The sequence below is a fragment of the Hyla sarda genome, chromosome 1, assembly GCF_029499605.1.
Source record: "Hyla sarda isolate aHylSar1 chromosome 1, aHylSar1.hap1, whole genome shotgun sequence".
NCBI lineage: Eukaryota > Metazoa > Chordata > Amphibia > Anura > Hylidae > Hyla > Hyla sarda.
Window position 1 is genome coordinate 48203140 of NC_079189.1, and position 18314 is coordinate 48221453.

Genomic DNA, 18314 nt, shown 5'->3' on the forward strand with positions numbered 1-18314 from the left:
TATATTTGTAATCTACATTGGTTAAAAATTGTGCATATGTTTGAGTGAAAAATGCTCCATACTTCTTACCACTAGGGGTCCCTCCGCTGTCCAGAACACTGTCTTTTCCTTGCAGTTACTGTGTGTTCTCTCTGCTGCGACAAAATACAGGAAGTGTGGGCAGGACAAGCAGTGCTCAGTGCAGGCTCCTGGCGGTGCAGGGACCACCCCTCCTCCTCAGTGAACTGCATGCAATGTGCGCAACATAAACAAGCAACTTAGGAGCCATAAAAAAGATGAAAACCAGGATTTAAGCACACGGCCAGGATCAGCACCAGTTAAAAACGTATAGATAGATAGATATACATATCCAAAAGGGGAAACCCAGCAGAGGTATTAACTTTGCTCAACCTGCAGCTGTTGTAGCTGGATGCATTACAACCTGGGATCCACTGCTGCCTCCTTCAGCTTTGGATTATCGGTCTTGCAGCGTAAGTGATTCTGTACAGTAAATTGCAGTAGATGCTATTTTCTAACATATTAGCCTGTGTATTATGTACCTATCAATGATTCATTATTTTCTGTGTATTTTGACAAGACAGAATCACTTGTGGCCCCCGTAGTATACACTTTAACTATGTTCCAATAGAAAATGCAATTTTTAGAAAGTTTTAACTTGCAAAGTGCAGAGTACATTTTTAATGGGAATGTATTAAAGACAAATCTAGCGATGCTAAAAATAAGACACAAGTTCGTAAGGTTCACACTTTAGTCTGATGATCTTGTTTTCAGGACTCCTGGTTCATAATAGTTTAGATGTGTGAGATATATTGGTGCTTACATTCACTAGATGAGAACCATGGACACACACACTTTCGAATGGTTATTTTAAAGGGGTTCTCCGGCACTAAGACATCTTATCCCCTATCGAAAGGATATGGGATAAGATGCCTGATCGCAGGGGGTCCCGCCACTGGGGACCCCCGTGATCTTGCACGCAGCACCCCGTTACAATCAGTCCCCGGTCTGATTACTGGCGATCACAGGGCCGGAGCATTGTGACGTCACGGCTCCGCCTCCGTGTGACGTCAAGCTCCGCCCCCTGAATGCAAGCCTATGGGAGGGGGCGTGACAGCCACCACGCCCCCTCCCATAGGCTTGCATTGAGGGGGCGGAGCGTGACGTCATACGGGGCGGAGCCGTGACGTCACAATGCTCCGGCCCCGTGATCGCCAGTAATCAGACCCGGAGCGAACATGCTCCGGGGACTGATTGTAACGGGGTGCAAGATCACGGGGGTCCCCAGCGACGGGACCCCCAAGATCTGGCATTTTATCCCCTTTCCTTTGGATAGGGGAAAAGATGTCTTAGTGCCGGAGTACCCCTTTAAGGTGGCCATGCACTTTTAATATGGCCCCCTTTACATATGTCAGTCGTCTGGTGGCGTTTCCCTCTGGCGCACAGGTAAACATGCCCGACTCTTCTCTCCTTCAACATCACCTGTCAGTGGAGAGTTGGGAGGCCGCCAAACATCGGCCAAACCTGCTGGAGTAGTCGGGTTTGGCCGACTTTAGTCTGAGGTGTATGAGCAACTTTATGGCTCAAATAACAGCTGCATAAAGTATGGTTTAAAAACACTGTATTATTAGTATTGCTGTATCAGCCTAAATTGCAGACTGATACATTGTAGCAAACCATCTGGAGAAATCTCTGCTGTTGTGGTTGTGTTCAGTTTACAAAAGATAACCTAGACTGAATCATTTGTATCAAAATCTCTTAGTGCTTTATAGATTATTAACCCCTGGACATGATTAAGAATAGGTCCTTTATCTGACAGCAAGCAGAGATCTTGAAATGGTGAGGAATAAAATAACTCAAAGTATATTCAAGTACTGTATATTAAAGGGGTATTGCAGGAAAAAACTTTATATATATATATATATATATATATATATATAATCAACTGGCTCCAGAAAGTTTAACAGATTTGTAAATTACTTCTATTAAAAAATCTTAATCTTTCCAATAATTATCAGCTGCTGAAGTTGAGTTGTTGTTTTCTGTCTGGCAACAATGCTCTCTGCTGACATCTCTGCATGTCTCGGGAACTGCACAGAGTAGAAGAGGTTTGCTATGGGGATTTGCTCCTACTCTGGACAGTTCCCGCGACAGGTGTCATCAGAGAGCACTTAGACAGAAAAGAACAACTCAACTTCAGCAGCTCATAAATACTGAAAGAATTTAGATTTTTTAATAAAATTAATTTACAAATCTGTTTAACTTTCCGGAGCCTGTTGATATATATAAAAAAAAAAGAAGTTTTTTCCTGGATAACCCTTTTAATTTTGCAATGATGTAAAAAGAAAAGGCTTCTAGACTGGCAGAGCTGTGCCACTTATAATACTGGTGTCTGGTGGCAGAGGGGCTATTGGGCTTCAACAAGCACTAGGGTCTTAATGCAACTGCTGCCCTGTGTCAGCTCCTAGCTACTCACTTGACAACAGCAGTTCTCTCCTGATTCCTCTATATACATGAACGCACAGCTTGGTTGAGCATGCATATGACCTAAATTGTTAAGACTTTCCCTGGAAATCATTTGTTGGGGAGTGTGTCTCCAGCTGTTGCAAAACTAGAACGCCCAGGCTTACATACACATTAGATTAGTGTTTTCCAAACAGGGTCTCCAGCTGTTGCAAAACTTCAACTCCCAGCATGTCTGGACAGCCAAAGGCTGTCCGGGCATGCTAGGAGTTGTAGTTTTGCAACAGCTGGAGACACACTGTTTGGAAAACACTGTATTAGATGCTTGGCTAATCCTGCTGAAATCGCGGGGTTCGACCAACATATGTCTTAAAGGGGTAGTCCAGTGCTGAAAAACTTATCCACTATCCTAAGGATAGGGGATAAGTTTCAGATCGTGAGGGGTCTGACCGCTGGGGCCCCCTGCGATCTCCTGTACAGGGCCCCGGCTAACTGGCCAGATAGTGGGTGTCGACCACCGCACAAAGCAGCAGCCGACACGCCCCTCAATGCATTGTTATGGCAGAGCCGGAGATTGCTGAAAGCAGCACTCCGGCTCTGCCATAGAGTTGTATTGAGGGGGTGTGTCAGCTGCCGCTTCGTGCGGTGGTCAACACGCCCCCTTCCCGCGGGCTGCCGGGGCCCCGTACAGGAGATCGTGGGGGGCCCCAGCGGTCGGACCCCCCGTGATCTGAAACTTATCCCCTATCCTCAGGATAGGGGATAGGTTTTTCAGCACTGGATATCTCCTTTAACTGTATGGAGGCTTTAAGGGTATGTTCACACATCAGATTAATATTCACCATGTATCTACAGGCAGAAATTTGAGAAGATCCGAAGTGGATTAACCGCATTGTCATTTAGGCTAGGTTCACACTGCAGAATTTCTGGGCAGAATTTCTGCCGGAGATCGAGCTGGTTGCACTAGGACCGAGCAGACTGTTTGCTGCCCCCATAGACTGCAATGCATTTCTGGTAGGCTCTTTGGGAGATCTGCTCGGAAATGCATTGTCATCTATGGGGACGGCAATGTAGTCCGCGCAGTCCCAGTGCCGCTGGCTCAATCTCCGGCAGAAATGCTGCCCAGAAATTCCATAGTGTGAACCTAGCCTTAGTGTGGCTAATCTTCTTTATTTCCATTTTTTCGTTGCATCTGAAGTTGTGGGAAACCATTCCCGGGCATGGGGTGCATATTGCCATCATATTTGACACAAATTTTTATGCGGAGTCCACACCGAAATCTATGTCAAATCTGACCTACACGAAGTTATTGGATATAACCCGTAATGACAGTTTTTAGAACTAAACTGGTTAGAACTATCTTATTCCGCTCGCTGTCAGTGCCATGTGATGAACACTACATAGAATATGGCGCTGGCGTCACTTTCCCTGTTAATTCTCTGTCAGGGTCCTGTCAACGCCTCTTTTGCAGCGTGTCAGTGTATGTGATAGAAACGGTCTGGACTGGGAACGCTGCAAGAACAATTGTTCTTTTTATAAAAGCTTTTAAATCAACAGAGCAGCTTGTCAATAGGAACCCTCCCTTTAATACGATTACCAATAGAGAGAAGGAAGAAATGTCCATGCAGCATGATTCAGCCCATGTTACACACTGGACAGGCATCTCGGCTATTCACAGGGATCATCACTCCAAATTCGGACCAACCCAGAGCCCTGTCCGCTGTACACAGGAAGAGACAGGACAAGGACACATAGGCTGCCTGTGCTGAATGCAGTATTGGATGTACAGTGATGAATGAGAACGGATGTAGAACTACAAGGACATGGAAGTACAGTGGTCCCTCAAGTTACAATATTAATTGGTTCCACAAGGGACATTGTATCTTAAGATCATAACTCCAGAATACTTACAGATTAAAGGGATACAAACAATTCAGAGTATATCAACCGGTGCCAGAAAGATATACAGATTTGTAAATTACTTCTATTAAAAAATCTTAATCCTTCCAGTACTTCTCAGCTGCTGTATACTACAGAGAAAGTTCTTTTCTTTTTGAATTTCCTTTCTGTCTGTCCAGAGTGCTCTCTGCTGACACCTCTGTCCATGTCAGGAACTGTCCAGAGCAGGATAGGTTTGCTTTGGGGATTTGCTTCTACTCTGGACAGTTCCTGGCATGGACAGAGGTGTCAGCAGAGAGCACTGTGGTCAGACAGAAAGGAAATTCAAAAAGAAAAGATTTTTTAATAAAATGGTTTACAAATCTGTCTAACTTTCTGGCACCAGTTGATTTAAAATAAATTGTTTTCCACCGGAGTACCCCTTTAAGCACGTTCTTACACGTAAGGACTCCAAGTCATTAATAGGAGCTAGAATATATAGATCACTGCATACATAGTGGACAGAGGCTTCTTCAGGGTCCTATACAGTACACACAGTGTATCAAAGATACATACAGGAGTGCAAAGGATCAGCTACTCCTGAAACAGGTAAAGTTCGAACAGCACAGTACCACACCATACTATAGAGAGGCGCTATTAGACTGCAAATCAGTGCATGCACTTCATTGATATAGCTGTTTTGCCAGTGAAATGCCCATGCAGATTGATTGGATATTCCAGTCCAGTTTATACACATGCAGGATAGCAGTGCAGGGATGTGCCGGATAGCAGTACAGGGATTTGCAGGGTGTAACGCCGCTGGTTGACATCTGCCGGCATACTGTGTGTCTTTGCACTCACAGGCACCACGTTGCATTCTCTATTGTATGTCTCCACTAAAGGCCCCGGATTTCCTCCTCTTGGCTGACTTCTGCTGATTTTACCACTGCTGCAGTTCCTGCTCTACCCTCTGATGGCTGTAACATATAGGGGTATCAAAAGCTGTCAGTTAGTCTTCTTGAGAAAGCCACACCTGAGTGGCGAAACATGTAAGAGTGGACAGTGTTGATTTTAGCAGCAATTCTCTTTGTCTCCCTGTGAATTGAAACTAAACTCACAGGTAGCAGATAGGTAGCTTTATTGTTTAGTGGCTAAGGCCACACCAGGCCCACAGCATGTGGTGCACCCAATAAATAAATGGGATATTTCTTGTCTCATAAGCTGATACTATTGATCATTAAATGTGCATACAATAGCCCTGCCCTAGTTAATGCTACCATGCACTATTTTTGATGTCAAGGAATTAATAAATAACAAAACGGGACAACAGAGACTGCAGTTCATACGTGTTAATTGAATTTAATAAAGTAAATATTTTAATATGGAGTTGGGGTTGACACATTCCCTTTATGCATCTCTATGGGAGACCTCTTTTGTATTGCCTTTGGATAGGAGATACATTTTCCTGAACTAGATTACCCCTTTGATGAGTCAGTGCACACTTCTCTTCCCTCACCAGTCTCCCTCACCAAGTTTCCCTCTGCGTTCCCTGTCAGGCACCACATATATAAGGTTGCTTCACCCATATCCTGTTGCCAGAACAATTGTGTTGTTAACTACTAGCAAAGGTGTCTGAATTCTGTCCTGCTGATCTGTGTTTCTGACCTGTGTCTATTTTCCTGATGTTACCTCTGTCTTATCCCTCGATGACTTGCTGATTCTCTAGTGTATGAACAGGACTGTCGAACACGCCTGTGTTCTCATCAAGCCTGCACCGCCTGGCAGCATCTGAGCTTCTCAGCTCTGCTGTGCTACAGATTCAGCCCTGCTATAACATAATTTCAGCTCTGCTATTCTGTACTATTCTGTGAATCTCTTCTACCAACTACAGTGTCAGCTTGCCCCTCTTTCCTGTTTCCCAGTGCTTGGCACTCTGTACTGCCTGGCCTGCTACCACCCAATTGGGACCAATTTTGCGGTAGCGACCTAGTATCTCCCCAGCTTCCACATTCTGGAGTGGAATAAAGGGTGATAACCGGAAGAATACTTAGATTCCGCTCCCAAGTTTAGCCCAAAGTCAAACCCTTAGGTGGGACAGCGGGTCCTTATCTGTAGGAGTGTTACACAGGGTAGGAGTACAGAGACATGCGGGGTAGGAGTACAGAGACATGCGGGGTAGGAGTACAGAGACATGCGGGGTAGGAGTACAGAGACATCCGGGGTAGGAGTACAGAGACATGCAGGGTAGCTGTACAGAAACACGTAGGATAGCAAAACCTGGGAGTTGTAGGATAGCTGTGCAGAGTAGGAATAAAGGGACATGCAGGGTAGGAATACAGGACATTTATGGTAGCAGAACGAGGATTTGTAGGATAGCAGCAGTGCAGGGTTGTCCAGGGTAGGAGTATGGAGACATGCAGGAAAGCAGAACGGGGATGTGTAGGGTAGCAGGACAGGGATGTGTAGGTTAGGAGTGCAGAGACAGTGCAGGATAGCAGAACGGGATGTGTAGGGTAGCAGGACAGGGACGTGTAGGTTAGGAGTGCAGAGACAGTGCAGGATAGCAGAATGGGGATTTGTAGGATAGCAGGACAGGGACGTGTAGGTTAGGAGTGCAGAGATAGTGCAGGATAGCAGAATGGGGATGTGTAGGGTAGCAGGACAGGGATGTGTAGGTTAGGAGTGCAGAGATAGTGCAGGATAGCAGAATGGGGATGTGTAGGGTAGCAGGGCAGGGACGTGTAGGTTAGGAGTGCAGAGACAGTGCAGGATAGCAGAATGGGGATGTGTAGGGTAGCAGGACAGGGACGTGTAGGTTAGGAGTGCAGAGACAGTGCGGGAAAGCAGAACGGGATGTGTAGGGTAGCAGGACAGGGACGTGTAGGTTAGGAGTGCAGAGACAGTGCAGGATAGCAGAATGGGGATGTGTAGGGTAGCAGGACAGGGACGTGTAGGTTAGGAGTGCAGAGACAGTGCAGGATAGCAGAATGGGGATGTGTAGGGTAGCAGGACAGGGACGTGTAGGTTAGGAGTGCAGAGACAGTGCAGGATAGCAGAATGGGATGTGTAGGGTAGCAGGGCAGGGACATGTAGGTTAGGAGTGCAGAGACAGTGCAGGATAGCAGAATGGGGATGTGTAGGGTAGCAGGGCAGGGACGTGTAGGTTAGGAGTGCAGAGACAGTGCAGGATAGCAGAATGGGGATGTGTAGGGTAGCAGGGCAGGGACGTGTAGGTTAGGAGTGCAGAGACAGTGCAGGATAGCAGAATGGGGATGTGTAGGATAGCAGGACAGGGACGTGTAGGTTAGGAGTGCAGAGACAGTGCAGGATAGCAGAATGGGGATGTGTAGGATAGCAGGGCAGGGACGTGCAGAGTAGCAGAGCAGACGTGCACAATAGCAGTATAGACATGTGTAGGATAGCAGTACAGGCACATGTGGGGTAATTTTACTGGGAAATGCAGGGTAGTGAAGCAGTCTTGTACAGACTAGTAGTACAAGAAGGTGCAAGGAAACAGTGCAGGGAAAATCTGGGTAGCACTACAGGGTCATACAAGGCGACAGTAGAGAGAGAACTCTGCCCTTGTCCCATTTTTATAACTATAGTGAGGGAGATTTATCAAAACCCGTGCAGAGGAAGAGTGGTGCAGTTGCCCATAGCAACCAATCAGATCGCTTCTTTCATTTTCCACAGGCCTCTTTAGAGGCCTGTGGAAAATGAAAGAAGCGATCTGATTGGTTGCTATGGGCAACTGCACCACTCTTCCTCTGCACGGGTTTTGATAAATCTCCCCCAGTATGTTTTGTAACATCCTTGTTTGTGTAGAGTAAAGCACCTGTGGAGGCGTTTACATATGTAATAGATAAAATCTGCTGAGGAGCCAGCTTCTGGTTGAACAGACAGGAATCACCAAACATTGTACATTGTGTTTTTTTAACCACTATTTTTCCTGTCAGAATGACAGACACCTCAGTGGCAACGGATCTGATAGTGTTTTCACTTATTTTACATGCAAAAGCCAAAACGCAGATGTGAACAGAGCTTAAAGGTATGGACACCTAGGCCGACATTTATCATTGTCTTTAGACAGTTTTTTGTGTCTAGAAAAGGCGCAAAAAAGGCGCAAGCAGAGTTTACCAGCACACAAAAAAAAGGTGTAAAAAAAAAAAAATGCTTCAATTACACCTACAATGATAAATGGTGCCCATAGCCACAAAAGCAAAAAAAATGTACCTGTGGATTTTTAATTGATTCTTCATGGACTGGGGGTTTTACAAGTAAAAAGGAAATCACAGGAAAACCATTTGTAGGCGCAGTATTTGGCAGACATGTGTCTCTGTATTCTTAATACTATATTATCCCTAAAATGCAAATATAATGCATTTGATAAAGGAGTATTCTAGAGCCCTGCATTGGGATTGGGATCCCGCGGGACCCAACCCAAAACCTGTGGACGATCAGGAGGCTGCTGCGGGCGGGGGTAGCAGTCAGACGCTATGCCTCCTGGTCCTGCAAAATCCCACAGCAGCCTCAGTGACTCAGCGGCAGCTGAGTGTCTCCTCCCCCGCCGCTGCCTAAGTGCTGCCATTCCATCCCCTGCTTAGGCTGGGTTCACACTACGATTTGTAACTACGGTTCCCGTATACGGCTGGGAGGAGGGGGGGGGGGCGGCGCTTAATCGCGGCGACCGCACTCAGCCGTATTCGGGAACCGTATTTAATGCATGTCTATGAGCCGACCGGAGTGAACCGCTGCCTCCGGTCGGCTGCTTTTTCGGTTGACCACGTTTTTGCCTGCGGTGGGGAAACCGCATACGGGAGAAAAAGCTGACGACCGGAGGCTGCGGTTCACTCCGGTCGGCTCATAGACATGCATTAAATACGGTTCCCGAATACGACTGAGTGCGGCCGCCGCGATTAAGCCCCGTCCCCCCTCCTCCCAGCCGTATACGGGAACCGTAGTTACAAACCGTAGTGTGAACCCAGCCTGCCCTGGACTGCCTGCATCATCCTCCAACATGACCGGTTTGGTGGTGGGTCAGTAAGGGTGTGGGGTGGCATTTCTTTGGTGCTTGCCAGAGGTAGCCTGACTGCCATTAGGTACCAAGATGAGATCCTCAGACCCCTTGTGAGACCATATGCTGGTGCGGTTGGCCCTGGGTTCCTCCTAATGCAAGACAATGCTAGACCTCATGTGGCTGGAGTGTGTCAGCAGTTCCTGCAAGAGGAAGGCATTGATGCTATGGACAGGCCGCCCGTTCCCCAGACCTGAATCCGATTGAGCACATCTGGGACATCATGTCTCGCTCCCTCCATCAATGCCACGTTGCACCACAGACTGTTCAGGAGTTGGCGGATGCTTTAGTCCAGGTCTGGGAGGACATCCCTCAGGAGACCATCCGCCACCTCATCAGGAGCATGCCCAGGCATTGTAGGGAGGTCATACGGGCACGTGGAGGCCACACACACTACTGAGCCTCATTGTGACTTGTTTTAAGGACATTACATAAAGTTGGATCAGCCTGTAGTGTGGTTTTCCGCTTTGATTTTGAGTGGGACTCCATATCCATGGGTCCTGCAATAAAAATATATGCATACACAGTCTCATGCAATAAATAAATGTATGTTCCACCAATCCTGCAATGTGAAGATGTAGCAGTGTAGCAAATTGCGCTTATAACTCGCCAGTCCTGCAAAATGAAAGTATGGCAAAGTCCTGCTGGGCAGGTATAGCAAAACCTGCTAGATGAAAGTCCTGCAATGTAAAATGCAGCAGGATCCAGCTAGATATGATAATGCATCTCTGGTATATGCCAGCAGATATTTTCTGTGGACGGAAGATATAGGCACAGCGTGCCACTCACTCCTCCACATTGGTCCGGTTGCCGGTGGTAACTTGCTCTAGCTGAAGGCGGTGGAGACGCACTGTGTGCGACCGCCCACTTCAGCGAGCTCCCGGTGGCGTGTGATGTGGTCTGTCAGCTGATCAGGTGGGCTTCAACGTGCGCTCTGATGTGGTTTTTAAAGATATTATTCCTTACAGTCCACAGGTTAGTATTCCTTACAGCTCGCAGGCTTGGCAGTCACTTTAGATGTACACTTCAGCTGGTTTCAGCATACTACCTTTCGCAATTTAAGCAGTAGTAGAAATTCCTCCGCTCTCTTCCAAAGAGAAGAAAACCGCAATGGCATCAATGGTAGTGTGAATAAGGTTCAAGCAAAAGAATAATGATAACCAAACGCGTTTCGGGGTGTATAAATGAATATAAGCCGTTCAGTACCCCTTCTTCAGTGCTGTATATTGTGGAGAAACTAAACTCCCTTATTTATATGGTCTGGAGGTCTTGCACCTGTGGTTTCATTACAACACTCCCAAAATCTGGGATGGATCATTCATCCCAAAACCCGGATAGATCCCATGATAGCTTCAGTGGTCAATGTGAATGCCTCTCTCAAACAACACGGGAAAAAATAGATGTATATTATAAACTATGTTGTAGGACGATTTTATCTATACAGACGGCTTGTACATCCCAATAAAGTTTATACCCTCCCCAGAAAAAAAGAATAATAATAAATAAATAAAATATAAAAAAAATATAAAAAAGTAAAAAATTAAGATAAAAATGTATGTAAAAATAAATGAAAATATATAGAAATGTGAATATGTATCATACCAATCAGAATACAGTAGAACATGTTGTGGTATGGAAACCGTACTGTGGCTCGTCCCGGCCCTTCAAAAAACGGGACTGGCCCCAGAACGGGACCCATCCCCTACAGGAATCCAAAGAGTTCCAAATTTGAATTCAGGACACTTTGTTCCAGACTTTCAAATTCAAAGATTTTCTGACTTTCAATTTTTTAATATATCCTTTTTTAAATTAAGATTATTAGTGTATTTTTATGTATGCACAGCCATAGGGCCCTGCGGCTGATGCTTATTTGTATATTATCCTTATTATATTTATTTTGATATTTTATAATAAATTGTAAACTACTTATTGGTCTGGAAGGTCTATATTTTTCTGGGGTGAGCCAATAGTCTATAATACATCCAATGTTTAGTGGTTGGTGTGCTGAGGACTGAGAAATCCATTTTATAATCTACAGGGTGGGCCATTTATATGGATACACCTTAATAAAATGGTAATGGTTGGTGATATTAACTTCCTGTTTGTGGCACATTAGTATATGTGAGGGGGGAAACTTTTCAAGATGGATGGTGACCATGGCGGCCATTTTGAAGGCGGCCATTTTGAATCCAACTTTAGTTTTTTCAATAGGAAGAGGGTCATGTGACACATCAAACTTATTGATGAGTTATTTACGAGTTTCTGACCACTTATAAAAGGTGTTCAATGTGCTCCCCACTGTGTTGGATTGTCAATGCAACCCTCTTCTCCCACTCTTCACACACTGATAGCAACACCGCAGGAGAAACACTAGCACAGACTTCCAGTATCAGTAGTTTCAGGTGCTGCAGTATGGGCAAAACAAAAATTGGAATAGGACCATCAGAAGATTTTGTTCAGTGATGAAGCAAACTTTTATGTGAATGGTGAAGTTAACAAACAAAAGCACCGCTATTGGTCTGACACTAATCCACATTGGATAGATCCCTCTAAGACTGTTGGAACACAAAAATTGATGGTATGGTGTGGTATATGGGGTAGAAAGACAGTGGGGCCATTCTTCATCAATGGAAACCTCAAGGCCACTGGATATGTGAAATTGCTACATGATGATGTGTTTCCCTCTTTATGCACTGAAGCTGCCACGTTCCCTGAGTTTTTCCAGCAAGATGGTGACCACCACATTATGGGTGTCAGGTCCGAGCATTCCTAGATGAACAGTTTCCTGGAAAGTGGATTGGTCGTCGTGGGCCAGTTGAATGGCCCCCCCCAAGGTATCCCGATCTGACCCCCTTAGACTTTTATCTTTTGGGTCATCTGAAGGCAATTGTCTATGCTGTGAAGATACGAGATGTGCAGCACCTGAAACTACGGATACTGGAAGCCTGTGCTAGCATTTCTCCTGCGGTGTATATAGCAGTGTATACGGATACTGGAAGCCTGTGCTAGCATTTCTCCTGCGGTGTTGCTATCAGTGTGTGAAGAGTGGGAGAAGAGGGTTGCATTGACAATCCAACACAATGGGCAGCACATTGAATACATTTTATAAGTGGTCAGAAACTTGTAAATAACTCATGAAAGAATAAAGTTACGTTAAAACCAAGCACATCATTGTTTTTCTTGTGAAATTCCCAATAAGTTTGATGTGTCACATGACCCTCTTCCTATTGGAAAAACTAAAGTTGGATTCAAAATGGCCGACTTCAAAATGGCCGCCATGGTCACCACCCATCTTGAAAAGTTTCCCCCCTCACATATACTAATGTGCCACAATCAGGAAGTTAATATCACCAACCATTCCCATTTTATTAAGGTATATCCATATAAATGGCCCACCCTGTATTAAAAAATAATGTTAATTTAATTGTGCGGTCATGCTGGGAGGCACCCTGGTTGGGAAAAACTGCTCTATACAGACTATACAGAAAATAAGGGCCTATAATACAGATGCCCCAGGGAAGTTTTTTTTTTTTTTCAACAAAATAATATCTAATTGGTGAGACCAAAGGAATTTCTGACATCTAGTCCCTTGTATATGACCCCCCCTGAGGATGTTTTGTCTCCAGCCTGCGGGTAGCAGACCTTCCATTTCTTCCCTATCAGTTGCACTGTTCACATTTAAAGGGGTACTCCGGTGGAAAACATTTTTTTTTTAAATCAACTGATGCCAGCAAGTTAAACAGATTTGTAAATGATTTCTATGAAAAATTCTTAATCCTTCCAGTACTTATTAGCGGCTGTACACTACAAAGGAAATTCTTTTCTTTTGGGATTTACTTTCTGTCACGTCCACAGTGCTCTCTGCTGACACCTCTCTCCATTTTAGGAATGGTCTAGAGCAGCATATGTTTGCTATGGGAATTTTCTCCTACTCTGGACAGTTCCTCACATGGACAGAGGTGTCAGCAGAGAGCACTGTGGTCATGACAGAAAAGAAATTCAAAAAGAAAAGAATATCCTCTGTAGTATACAGCCGCTAATAAGTACTGGAAGAATTAAGATTTTTAATAGAAGTAATATACAAATCTGTTTAACTTTCTGGCATCAGCTGATTTAGAGGACCCCTTTAAAGGGGTATTTTTTTTTTTTTTTATCAACTGGCTCCAGAAAGTTAAACAGATTTGTAAATGACTTCTATTAAAAAATCTTAATCCTTTCAATAATTATCAGCTGCTGAAGTTGAGTTGTTCTTTTCTGTCTGGCAACAGTGCTCTCTGCTGACATCTCTGCTTGTCTCGGGAACTGCACAGAGTAGAAGAGGTTTGCTATGTGGATTTTCTTCTACTCTGGACAGTTCCCGAGACAGGTGTCAGCAGAGAGCACTTAGACAGAAAAGAACAACTCAACTTCAGTAGCTCATAGGTACTGAAAGGATTAAGATTTTATAGAAGTAATTTACAAATCTGTTTAACTTTCACGAGCCAGTTGATATATTAAAAAAAAGTTTTTTCCTGGATAACCCCTTTTACCTCCTATTGCTGAAGTCTTTATAGTGCATTGTCATCCATATAGCAAATGTCTTTAGAGCTGCACCATCTAGTGGTAAAAATCACAAACTGCAGGATTTAAGACGCATTTAAGATAGGAAGGGTATATTGCGATTTTGTTTTCTCGTCAATTGTGATAAAATGTAGCTTTTTAGTTTATATTTGTCCTGAACCATCAAACATTCATTGTGTTCAGTTAGGTGTCTTTCTTTTGTTTATGATTGTAGAGATTGTGACGGCTCTGCCAGTATAGGGTCTACTATTTACAGCCAATCCCCAATCTGGAGGGTCCTGAGCAGGCACACATGTCCTTCCATGATGTCTTTACATGTCATCCTCTTAATTTCAATTTCAGGAGCTGCTGATAGAAGCAAATATGGAACAGTTTTACTGCGCTAATCCTGAAAAGTCAGAGAAAACCAAGGTATGTGATGTTCTGTTGTGTATGTGTAGTGGCAAATAAAGGTACATCCATATGTATTGGGGGAGATTTATCAAAATCTGGGTAGAGGAAGAGCGGGGGAGTTACCCATATTAACCAATCAGATGGCTTCTTTCATTTTTAAAAAGGCCTCTGAGAAATAAAAGAAGCGATCTGATTGGTTGCTATGGGCAACTCCACCACTCCACAGGTTTTAATTAATCTTCCCCATTGGCTGACATTTAGCATTGTCTTTAGACAATGCTAAATGTCAGCCAATGGGGAAGATTTATTTGTTTTGATTTGATTGATTTGTTTTTCGTGTCTACAAAAGGCGCAAAAAATGGGCAAGCAGGGTTTATTTGCGCCTTTTGGTTCACACATTTCTGCTGATTTTGAGTTGTAATCCACTGATTTTGGCAATACACATGATATGGAAGGGTTTTATGAACTGCATCTTTTTGTGAAAAGGCGCAAAAAAGGTGCAAAGCCATTGAAAGTCTCTAAAACTACACCAGCCCAGACTTAGCTTTTTGGTGTAAATGAAGAATGAAATTTCAGAAAATGTGACCTGCACAAAATGTATCAAATTCTCTGTGACCATTTAATGAATTTGGTGCTCCTACACATTACCAGCACACAAAAGAGGTGTAGAGAAATGCTTCACTTACACTACAATGATAAATGCTTCACTTACACCTACAATGATAAATGCTTCACTTACACCTACAATGATAAATGCTTCACTTACACTTCAATGATAAATGCTTCACTTACACCTACAATGATAAATGCTTCACTTACACCTACAATGATAAATGCCGGCCATTGTCTTTATTTTTTGGCTTGGTGAAATACCACAGTGGCCAAATGTCTGGTCATGACCTCACTATGTGTGAACGTTTCTTATTGGATCTTCTGGGAGGAACAAGACTTTAAAGGGGGTGTAACCTCTAAGATATGCTATTACTTACTGATTGTTAGGTTAGAACGGCTGGGACTCTTTTAGAATGAAATAGCGAACTGCAGGCCGTCACGCCCCCTCCCATAGACTTGCATAGTGGGGGCGGGGGGGGGTGACATCATACGGGGGCGGAGTCGTGACATCACGATACTCCGGCCCCGTGGTCGCCACCCGGCTGTTTGTGAGCTGGCACCGCGGCATGTAGCTCAAACAGGTGGGTGGCGAACACAAGATTGCGGGGGTCCCCAGCGGCGGGACCCCCGCTGTGGGACATCTTATCCCCTATCCTTTGGATAGGGGATAAGATGTCTCAGGGCCGGAGTACCCCTTTAACACAAATGGAACTATGTTCCCTGCACAGTGAGTGGCTGATAGCGTACTGGTGCAGTAACACTATCATAGGAAAATCTTTAGCAGTTCTTAGAGGTTAGACCCCCACCTATGAGTTTGTTATGGCGTATGCTATATCATGGGGAATACTCTTCAACCCCATAGTGACTGGTGTATTCTTTGACACTTTCTAAAAAAAAATGCTTTCCTGTTAATCTTGCTTTGTGATAATGAGTCTAAAATACAAGGAATCCGGCATGATGGATCTAAACAACATTTTAGGGAGAGGAACTTTGAGGGCTTGAATGAGACACCCCAGATATGACACTTGCACTAGTTTTTATACATGAATCTCAGACTACATGACTCCCAGAAATGTGTTACATGTTGCTCTCATCTTACATGGGAGGATTTGTTGTCATCCTGACACTGTGTACACATCCTAACAACCTGCCGGTAATCTGTCATTCAGGTGGAATGGCTGGGGTCTGGAAAGACTTCTGGAAGAACAGGCGCAGTTGTGCTGCCAGCTAGAACAACGACTTTTGTAAATACAGTGATCCCTCAACCTACAATGGCCTCAACATACAATAGTTTCAACATAAAATGGTCTTTTCTGGACCATTGCAAGTTGAAACCAGACTCAACATACAATGTACAGACAGTCCAGATCTGTGAAACGTGTCAATGGCTGGAAGGACCGACCAATCAGAATAGGCAATTTACTGGTAAAACCCCTGTATTACTGAAGCGTATGCACTGACTGATGTCTGGTAGTGTTCCCTACAGTACAGGAAGGTATTACATGTTCTGTACTCTTTACCTGTACCAGGGTTACCTCCTCCTTTGGACACCAGGTAAGGGCGACTCCATTTTACTTTTTTAGGACACTGTGTGTACTGTACAGGACCCTGAAGAAGCTCCTGTCCTCTACATAGACCAGCATTTCCCAACCAGGGTGCCTCTAGCTGTTGCAAAACTACAACTCCCAGCATGCCCGGACAGCCTTTGGCTGTCCGGGCATGCTGGGAGCTGTAGTTTTGCAACAGCTGGAGGCTCCCTGCTTGGGAAACACTGACATAGACAGTGATTACAGCTCCCAGCAGATCTTTCTTACTTTTATATGTAAGGACTTGCTTTGCTTTATCTATATTAGTTAACTACTTATTTTTCTTAAATTCTCACTTTTTCTTATTTTTTTGGATGACATTTTGGGGCTTCAGAACCAATTACCAGGTTTCCATAGAGTTCTGGTCTCAACATACGATGGTTTCAACATACAATGGTCGCCCTGGAACCAATTAATATTGTAACTTGAGGGACCACTGTACTTTCCTGCATTTCTTTTGGGGCATCTATGCATTGTGTTGTTCCTCTGTTATTCCTCTTGGAAATGTATGAAAGAAAAAAGATGACTTGGTGTTCCCATTCCACTTGTCAATAGGTTGTGTCCTTACATAGTCTGAAACTGTTATATCGGAGTGATATGTACTGAGTTCGAATCACCTTTATCAGCCGCATATCACCTGTTCACACACGGAAATGTGAAGCCTATAATGATGATTCCTTTTGCGCACAAAAGATGCGATCAGACGAGGAACAAGCATTTGGATCCACTCTGCATACCTAGAATGAATTCTATGGAGGAAGAATAAGCTAACATCTTCCTCCATCACTGATATCACTGTTAGGCTAAGTTTCCACTTTTTTTTCCATGGGGTTTTGACCAAAAAAAGCCTAAATGGCCCCCATGGCGTTTTTTCATTGACAAAACTCTGCAGACAGCTGTAAATCAATGAAAAAACGCAAAATTATTTTTCCACTTTGCGTTTTTCAGTTTGGCGTCTTTTTTTTTTTATCCTATGGCGTTTTTTTTATCATCTTGGCATTTTTTCAGATGTTAGCTGTAAATCAATGAGAAAAAGCTAAATTCTTTTTCAACTTTGCGTTTTTCAGTTTGGCGTCTTTTTTTTATCCTATGGCGTTTTTTTCCCTGAAATCGTGGGAAGTCTATGGGAGTAAAAAAAGCCAAGAAAAACGCCATGTGGGTTTTAACTTTGGCGTTTTTGCAGGCAGTTTTTATTCTTTTTTGGACTTTAGCGATCCAAAAAAGTTACAGAGATACATTTTTGATAAAATTTCGTAGGGTAGCATCAAAAAAGAATGAATACAAAAGATACAGTAGTGATGGAAAAAATTGTATTCAACGAAATTTTTCTTTTTTATAGTGTTTGTGGTTTTTTTTCCACTTTTTTTTCTAGGTAGTACTACTACTCCCAGCTTGGAACACACTGTTCCATGATGTGAGTAGTAGTACCTGTACTAATTGACAGATCACCCAGGGTTCTGTTCCGATCCTCCTGTATAATGTATAGATGCGGCCGGCTGCTCTTCTATGGTTCCCTGCACTCACGTATATATACACATATTCATATTTCCCGCAGAGAGCTGTGATTGGCCAGATGGTTCCAGCCAATCACAACTCTCTGTGGGAAATATGAATATGTGTATATATATGTCAGTGCAGGGGACCATAGAAGAGCAGCCGGTCGCATCTATACATTATACAGGAGGATCACAGTGAGTGTCAGGAGTGACATTCGCTGTCACCTTTCCTTAACTGTAGGTACTACAGCTCCC

At 44.0% G+C, this 18314-nt stretch overlaps 1 protein-coding gene across 3 annotated transcripts in view; it reads left to right on the plus strand.

The window, feature by feature from the left end:
* CFAP99 (cilia and flagella associated protein 99) overlaps positions 1–18314 on the plus strand; it is a 156493-nt gene that overhangs the window by 63822 nt on the left and 74357 nt on the right. For all 3 annotated transcript variants that reach the window (XM_056554965.1, XM_056554963.1, XM_056554964.1), the window contains exon 8: positions 14315–14383. In XM_056554965.1, the coding sequence (XP_056410940.1) occupies positions 14315–14383 (69 nt within the window). The remainder of the gene's footprint in view (positions 1–14314; positions 14384–18314) is intronic.